This window comes from Agrilus planipennis, unplaced genomic scaffold (assembly GCF_000699045.2).
Source record: "Agrilus planipennis isolate EAB-ADULT unplaced genomic scaffold, Apla_2.0 scaffold238, whole genome shotgun sequence".
NCBI lineage: Eukaryota > Metazoa > Arthropoda > Insecta > Coleoptera > Buprestidae > Agrilus > Agrilus planipennis.
In genome coordinates, this window is record NW_020439447.1 from 368,645 (window position 1) to 378,128 (window position 9,484).

The window sequence follows — 9,484 nt, forward strand, 5'->3', positions numbered from 1 at the left end:
TCTTGAGATAAGAAATTTTCGAGTATTTATAGGATAGGGTTGTTAGTAATTTTGATAGAATGTTCTAGAAGGAAAAGTAGTGAGAGAGAGGGTGAAGACACTAGTTTCTAGGAATACACAGAATTAGATAGTACAGAATTCAAGAGAAAGCAATTAAGGGTAAAACCAGATATTAGTATGGGAGTGCATGCAGGTATGGTTGAAGTTGGATTTCCAGGTAAAAGTGATTGAAAGAACAATAGAGTTTAGACTGAAAGGAAATATTACTTGAAATGAAATATTAATTGAAATGAAATAAAATTAGAAAAAATATTTACACACAGAAAAAACAAAAAGAGTTATTTCGCCACACATATATAAGATTGTTTTACCTTTTTTAGTATATAAGGAATATTGTTATTCAACAAACGAAATAATGCAAAAGACAAGAATGAATATCGGTAAGGACCAAAGAATATTAAACTTTAGAAATGATTTAACTTCCCTTTTCGATAAAGAACACCTGTTATCATTAAAAAGTTTCGGATGAGTAAACGGGTGTTAAAAATCGTTTTTCGGTTATTATATGATAAATTATATTTCTGATAAGAGTTAATTTATAATCATTATCAAATGAGTTGGGGTGCCGTCTGCCTTTGACTAATTATGGTCTACAACGCTGAATAATAGTGGCTGGGAACTTATATAAAGGAATATTATCTTGACCTGACTTCCGCAAAAGCCCACAAATCTACCCTAATTTACATATCCATGAACTAACTTGGAACTAAATATTTCGAAAACAAAGTTTTCTGTTCGTAACTGTTACGTAACGGTATGGATTAAGTACATTAATGAGCATAACAAATTAAGTAGTGGGTAGTTAATATTATTTAAAAATAATTACTAAACGGTCACTATACAAATGCTAAAAGGTCAGTAGTATATGTATTAATTAGGCTAATTAATTCATCACTGATTTCCCGAAACAATTAGATATGTTGAAATGTTAATATCATAAATAATAAATTCGAAAAACAAAACAAATTAAAAGAAGTATTAGATAAAAGTATAAGTATACATTTCAAATTCTTATCGAAATACACCGACACCTTTTGTGTTCAAAATGAAAATGAATTTTAATGTCCATTATGTCTTCGAAGTTTGTTTATAATTACGTTAAAATCCTCTCTTCGAAACACCCCAAGAAAGTTTTCTACAGATTATTTTCAATAACTTTTTTCGTACTTACCAAGTCAGTAACGATTATTATTAAAAGCTTTTCTTTTTGATGAAGCGAGCGCACCCAGCAAAACTTTTGAAAAGTTTATTAGTTCAATGAGCACGTCGTCGAGTGACGATGGTCGCGATTTTTCGCGATATCGACAGGGTAAGTTACCCTCCCACGCATCAGAGTAGCTAGATAACGGAGAAATACTGGAGTCGCAACAGCCGACAGAATACAAGTAGACGTTGGGTTGCGACGTCGAGGACGGACGCGTCGTAGCGCACCAATTCACAGGCACGGTTCCGAAGGAGAGACATCATACACACTCTCGGGATCGGCGCAATCTCATCAGGAACAAACCGCGAAGTGTAACCGTACAACAACTTTTCTTGAAAAATTTACTGTTAAATACCTAATTTCTTCCAAATTATAAGCTTCATTTTCTCATGAATAACTCTAGTGGAAAATTCGTATCAAAAAGAGTTTGGAATCATTGAAGCTTTTTTGCCAAAAACTGGACCATTAAATGCATCAAGAACACACTGTAACTAACCCGAAAAAAACAACCGACTTGGGGTTAAAAGTAGGTCAAAAATTGGCAAGAGTAGACAACTTGAATATTAAAGTTGAATCAAATGATTCGATTAGAAGTCGAAAATTAATTGAAGCAGACGGAACTTCACATTATTAGCAGACTACAATAGGCTAATGTCATAGGTATCAAGAATAGAATCGTTAAAGGAATACCAAAAGTAAGACATCTAAACCCGAAAAGTATTATAGATGTTGAAATATGACCGTAATTAACCCCTTTTGAATGTTAAAAACATATAGGTCGATCATTAAAGGCCTATCAAATGTAAGAGGTAGCTCTATTAAGAATCAAAAATTAATTGAAACAATTATAATTAAGACAAGTTATAAGCAAAAGCAAATTGAAGTTAGGTTAATTGGACGCCAAAAATGGGCTGATCAAATGCCAATTAATTTTATCTAAACAATTATACAGTACTAATGTGATATCATATTTACACAATTTGACAATCATCATGTGAATATAAAGATGAACGAATGGAATTATGAGAAAAGAAACGGAAAATGAATATGGACAAAAAAAGGATAAGCAGAACAAGATCGGAAAGAATACAAATGTGTTAGGGAATAGGGAAGAATATGGAATGATGGGACACATGATAGAAATAATAAAATTGGTCTGAGCACATTTTGGTCGGTGCTAATACGACTAACTTCCCATTAGATAATACAGTTATTGTAAAGTACATTCGTTTCTAAAGTTTGAAAAAAACGCGGCACAATAATAAATAACAAACAATGTTTGAGAGTTCGTCATTTTATAAACCCATAAGAAACAGTATTTCGTCTGAGAAAACCGAATTGATAGAGTACTTGCATCAGTCAATTGGTAAATACTATTTTTTATTGTTTATCGATTGTTTATAACAATTCATTTTGTTATAAACAAATTTTTATTATAATATGTTATTATAATATGTTATTCCCTGTCTTGAATAATGATATTTCGTTATTATTGATTCCGTAACTTCATTGTTGTGATTAGATTAGAACGTATTTTAATTAAATTGTTTGTAATTAATTCGTTTTTTTTTTTATAAAAAAAAAACGGCTTGACCGATTTCGTTCAAATTTCTTTCAGATCTTCATTATGATAATATCTTTCGAAAAAATTTTGGTTGAGGGCGATATCTCAATCCGTTCTTGAGATATCGAAAACGAAAAAAATGCTGACATACGAACGTACGTACATACGTACGTACGTACGTACGTACGTACGTACGTACGTACATACACACATCATCAAAAAAATTGGCTAGCATGCTACTAATATGTTAAAACGTGGAAATATAATGAAAATTCCGATTTCACTTTTCGACCCAATTACAATAACTTCCTAATGGGAAGTTAATAAAAGTAGTTGACATTCTGAATATTAAATTTGATGTTTCTATTTCGTATGATGAGTTTTGAAAAATCCTTGGCGATATATAGGTGATGTAAAGTGACGATTTCTCGTCTCGTGTCTTTGAATAGGTCCTTAAAGAACTATATTCGCTAAATCTTTCGCTGAAAGTGATAAAACGATATCTCTCACAGCTCTTAACAACCTTTGAAAGTGGATATTAAAAGCTACTCGTGGTTGACAAGATTAGTAAAAGAAGACGTTGTCAGAGTGTTGATGGCTATCATCACGTCGATTTCTTTAAACCTTACGATCGATATGTTCTGGCATAAAAACCAACATCTTATGAAACGCTAATAACGTCTTATATCTACACAAAAATATAAATTAACATTATAGATTTGTTTAACTATTTATTTACAAATATTTTACATCTTTGCTACATGGTAAAAGAACCAGGTAAATATTTGTGGTTTTTTCTGGTCGAGTACATTATTGAACTGGGCCACACGAAGCAGTTCTGCCCACTACTTTGGAAACCCGCATAGCCCTTGTGTCTTTATTTGAAAATTTGTCTATATAGGTACATCGCAAATTGATACTTGGTGTTGTATTATTATTGTAGTATTGGATTAAGTTTTAAAAAATAAGCTACTAAACATTTCCAGAACCTATTTCGCCTATCCTTAATTTCTTTTTTATGAACTTAATTTAATAATAAGAAAAACACATTGTTCTTTTAAAGGAAGACGACCCTTTGTTCTTGTGTGGTGCTCACTTTCTTAGAAAAAGATTAATGTATATTACGCTAACCGTAATTAATTTTAGTAGAAGTAAATTGTAGTTGGCGAAACAGAATGTTCTATGAGAGTTTTGTGCACAGCAGAATTTCCGTTGTCTTCGTTTTTCCAACCCTAAAATGTGGCCCATTCCGTAATCAAACATTCACAAATTGTTACGGACCGAATGCAAAGTTTCTCCGTCAGAGAAGCCATAATTTCTAAAAGTGCTGACGTGACCGAGAATTTTGGTAAAGCGTTAAAGCTCCGATAGTGCTAACTGCTCCCTTGTTGTAAGCCCTTTATCTGAATGTCACCTAATGTTCAACATTCGGGGAGAAAACCGCCAGAGCGTAACTATTATACCACTCTTGTAACAGAAGCGCAAATCTGTTGAAGGTAATAAATCAATACATCGACGTATATACCATCACGCAATTGTCTCCGATATGAACTCACCGACGAGCTTATGAGAATTTTTTATTTTAAACCCCACTCTATCAATTTACCTTCGACAATGCGTTATCATTTTACCTTGAACCATTTATTTTACCAGAAGACTTTTCCACTAGATTGATTTAATAAATTGTAGCTAACATATATTACAATATGTGCTAGCTTGCCTCTGTTGTTACATTGTGGTAAAATTGTAAATGACTAACTACATTGTAATCCTAAACTGGAACTTATTACTTACATTGCGTTAAAATTATAAATAAGCACACTGTGATCTCAAAACCTAAGGCAATGTATAGATCTTTTACATTGTCTTTCAGTTACAAATCCATCGTTGTGGCTAAATTGCTTATTCTTACATTGTGGTTAAATTGTAAATCGGTGGCTGAATTGGAATCCTTAAAATGTTTTGTACTTATAATATATACTACCACAATGTACCAACTGAGGATTGTTGTACCACAATGTAACAACAGAGAATTGTTACATTGTGGTAAAACTGTAAATGACTAACTACATTATAATCCTAAATTGGAACTTATTACTTGCATACATTGTGACCAAATTGCATACATAAGTATATATTGGTACCGAGATCAAGAACACCTTAAATAAGTATTTTTCTGATATTGTTCCTTACATTGCGTTGAAATTATAAATAAGCGCACTGTGATCTGAAAACCTACGGCAATCTATAGATCTTTTGCATTGTGTTTAATTTACAAATCCATCGTTGTGGCTAAATGGCTTATTCTTACATTGCGGTTAAATTGTAGATGGCTAGCTGCATTGGGATCCTTAAAATGTTTTGTACTTACAATATATACTACCACAATGTAACAATAGGGGGATTGTTGTACCACAATGTAACAACAGAGGATTATTACATTGTGGTAAACTTGTAATTGACTAGCTACATTGTAACATTCAGGCTGTTTTAAACTTGAACTTACTGTAATCTATAGATCCTTTACATTGTGTTTAAGTTACAATAATTCGTTGTGGTCAAATGCCTTATTCTTACATTGCGGTTAAATTGTAAATGGCTGGCTGCATTGCAATCCTTAAGATATTTTGTACTTACTTTTAAATATTACTTCTTACATTCATACCATACTGTAAATGAACCGAAATCGGGAATATTTTAAATATGTTTGGGATCCTATTTCTTACATTGTAGTGAAATTATACTTGAATGCGTTATAATCACAATCTTATTATATCTTTTACGTTGCGTTAAAGTTGTAAATAGTCAGCTGAAGTATGTAAATATATTGTGGTCCCAAGAAACTATCTGTAACTTCTGCGACCTTAGGAATCTTTAAAGCCATGTAATACACAATGATTTAATTATCTACTAATCTCGTAATTGCGGTTTTGTGTTTTGTACAATGATTGATACATTGCGGCAGCATTGTGGTTTTCACGCTCTTGTGCGTATCTTTCTTTTATTATCCTCTTTTAATTTGCGTATATTTGTTTTATTTATTCTTTACTGTTATTGTACATTTTTAAAGGCGCCAGTAGCTAATAAATCGGAGTTGTTGAAGCCCGCTAAGTTTTCCTTTGCGAATCACATTACATTCATCCGTGACCTAAATATTTGTACCTACTAACTCCTAGGTCATGTACAACAATGTAATTTAGTTTAATTTTATCTTCGCAACCGATAATGTCCGCAAGTGTTTTATTCCTTTTTGCGTTAAATAAAAGCAACAATGACTAGATGCGTCCAAAAATCGGCCTTCTTCATTCACGTCTGCGTCTGGTGTTCTACAATTGCCGCCGTTGCTTCGAAAGATCGTGGATCGATAGAAAACGCGGAGATTCCTTTGAAATATAAATCTGTAAACATTACGTACGATGTCGAGAAGATGAATCTTGTCGAGGCTGAGGATTTCTTGAAGCTATTGGAGCCTTCGAACGACGTTTGTTGGATTTACTGCTTTTGTACGTCGGAGAAGTGCTTCACTTTTTCCTGTTCGCATCTAGTCGAAATAACAACAAAGATACTGCACGGAAACAATGAAAAGTTTTACGTCATCAGTGAAGTGGCTGGTGCTGGTTCGGTGTTCACTAGATGCGAAACTTTTCCTTTAAATTTATCCAATTCGTCGGAGAATAGCACGGTCAACAACACTCTCTTCGCCGTCGCGCAGTGCTACACCAACCTCAGGAGCATCAGCGAGGAACATTTCGCATTTCTATCTCACGACGAAAGGTAAAACAATCATTTTTGAACGGACTACAGCTTCTTGAACATAATACACAAATATCATTATTTAAGGAAGAAGCTTTTGTTTAAATTTACCCAATAAACTGAACAATTAGTTTAGAACAGTTCAAATTTTTCACGTTTTTAGTTACCATGAAACAAAACACAGAATTTTTTCTTTTTTCTTATTAGAGGAGTTGTAGTAAAAGAAAAAGAAATCATTGGTTAAATTTTCGCGCAGTTTGAGTTGGAAGAGTGCCAGGGTGGCGGAAATGATAAGTTTGCACTAAGGGAGACTAGAGCGAGCTCGAGAATAGCCTAAAGGGAGAGAAACGGCAAATACATTCCTTATCAAAGCTCCAAACGACCGTACCTTTGAAAAAGGGCTATTAGATTACAATAAACTACCACAAAATTAACATTCAGTTAGCTAATTTCCAAAGTTCAACCTTTGGCCATTTAACAACTTTTTATTAACGTGTTATACGTATGTACTAAAATCATACATTTGGTTATAATTTGATAAAATGTTTACCTTAGGGCATTCTGTTCCCTTATAATTATTATTAATATTAATATTATACGATCGAACATCGTAGTATCACTAAATAGTATAAACCAAAGTCGCTTTCCCGCTGTCTGTCCTTATGTATNATCACTACATAGTATAAAACAAAGTCGCTTTCCCGCTGTCTGTCCTTATGTATGCTCAAATCTTTAAAACTACGCAACGGATTTTGATGCGGTTTTTTTTAAAAGATAGATTGATTCAAGAGGAAGGCTTATATCTAAATATATGCTTAATATAGTAGGGAAACACTGATAATTTTAGAGGTTTCTAATGTGATGTCGTAAATAAACACATTTTTTGCGCTTGCATTGCAAACGTTGGCTGAACCCTACGAGATAGATCAAAATAATGTACTACAATATTGTACATCTTAAGAGTCTACAAAAAAGTCCGGGATGGTATATGTCTATCTCTTAGGGATAACCCACAATAACCATTTTTATCCTGTACTTTTTATGTGAAATAATGACTTATTTACGAAGCGATTGTAGGCAGTACAGCAATAATTCTTATCCAATTAAGTACCTTAAATACATTGTACATTTAATATAGATCAATATGGCCCTTTATAGCATGTAATTTAAATGAATATTTTCGAGGATATTACAGATTTAAAAATAGCGGTTGCGGCGGTACCGGCCGGGAGGCCGGTTTGTATTGTCTAATGACAAAAAAACTGTGAATGTTGTATATAAAGACATTCTGTAGTATATTTAGTATGTTCAGGGGGTATCTTTTGAAGATTTCCCCTTCTCGATAATAATCTAAACAAAACAAAAATATACATATTTAGTATCAGCATTGCACCCGTGCGAAGCTGGGGCGGGTCACTAGTAATTTGATAAAGTGTTTACCTTAGGGCATTCTGTTCCCTTATAATTATTATTACTATTAATATTATGCGATCGAACATTCTAGTATAAAATATAATTACAACTACAGCACAGTTTGAGGTAAACGAACAAGTTTGTTCATTTCAAATTCATCTTGGTTTAGCAAGTACACGGTGCATCATGGTTTCGGTCTGCTCACTTCAGATTGCTGTCAATCAGCAGTCTCTGAACTTATTTGAATTTCTCTCATGTTGAAATTCTCCAGAATCCAAATTGAAGTTTCACCAAAGCAACTTGTTGTTACGTATTCATACCCGGTTTTCACACGTACACAATTTAAACTGTTGCATCCTGAAGGAATACAAAACCGGCGCTTTTCCTTCCTTTTCAGTACATGATTCCATCTCCCCTAATAGTAATTTCCAACCATTAGAAATAATGCGATATCCGTACAAATAAACTATTATATTTTAAACAATTTAACTCCAGAATACGAAACGATCGGAAAATGGAATTGACTATAAAAATTTCCACGTCTTCTTCAACGTAATATTTTGAAGAAACTTAACAATTTATCCGTCCCATAGTGCGATCATTAATCATACACGTACAAACACTCATAGAATGCACTAAATAAGGATTACGAGAAGATTCCGGAAGTAATTTTCCAAAAAACTCGAGAACATTCCAAAAGAATACAAGTCTGGTAGACAGTTGTACTCATCACCCACTTCTCTGTTTTTGCCCCTTACATCATCTTTATAACTTGACATACTTCTTTAACTTTCACTTTCAATCCCATCTTCTCTTTTATCAGTCGTTCCAATTCCCTTTTTTTTATTTCTTCTCCTACCTTTATTTCCTTTTCCATTTCCATTTCCATTCTCCTTATTCTTTTCTTCTTTCTCTTGCTTCCCTACACGCTTTTCAATCTCTACCTCCTCCAATGTCATTTCCTTCACTTCTTCTTTTGAACTGTTTTTCCTGTCTTTTCCCATTTCTTACCACTTTTGTTCAATCTGTCTCCATTTTCCTGTAATTTTCCTTTGGTCTCCTCCATTTCTTTCATCTTTTCCTATATACTTTTATTTTCTTCCTGAGTTTTATCCAATTATTGTTCCAAATCCTCCAATCTTCTTCTTGGTGTTCACTAGATGCGAAACTTTTCCTTTAAATTTATCCAATTCGTCGGAGAATAGCACGGTCAACAACACTCTCTTCGCCGTCGCGCAGTGCTACACCAACCTCAGGAGCATCAGCGAGGAACATTTCGCATTTCTATCTCACGACGAAAGGTAAAACAATCATTTTTGAACGGACTACAGCTTCTTGAACATAATACACAAATATCATTATTTAAGGAAGAAGCTTTTGTTTAAATTTACCCAATAAACTGAACAATTAGTTTAGAACAGTTCAAATTTTTCACGTTTTTAGTTACCATGAAACAAAACACAGAATTTTTTCTTTTTTCTTATTAGAGG

At 33.3% G+C, this 9,484-nt stretch overlaps 1 protein-coding gene across 1 annotated transcript; it reads left to right on the forward strand.

The window, feature by feature from the left end:
* Window positions 1-5,866: 5,866 nt before the first annotated feature.
* On the forward strand, window positions 5,867-9,323 carry LOC108740993. Its single transcript, XM_018475545.1, has 2 exons — window positions 5,867-6,450; window positions 9,144-9,323. The coding sequence occupies exons 1-2, from the start codon at window positions 6,100-6,102 to the stop codon at window positions 9,297-9,299; spliced, it is 507 nt and encodes a 168-aa protein (XP_018331047.1). The 5' UTR covers window positions 5,867-6,099; the 3' UTR covers window positions 9,300-9,323.
* The last annotated feature ends 161 nt before the right edge of the window (window positions 9,324-9,484 follow it).

Coding starts and splice junctions, on each gene's coding strand:
- LOC108740993 (XM_018475545.1), top strand. CDS start 6,100: ATGACTAGATGCGTCCAAAAATCGGCCTTCTTCATTCACGTCTGCGTC. Junction 6,451..9,143: donor AAGTGGCTGGTGCTGGTTCG/GTGTTCACTAGA, acceptor ATCTTCTTCTTG/GTGTTCACTAGATGCGAAAC.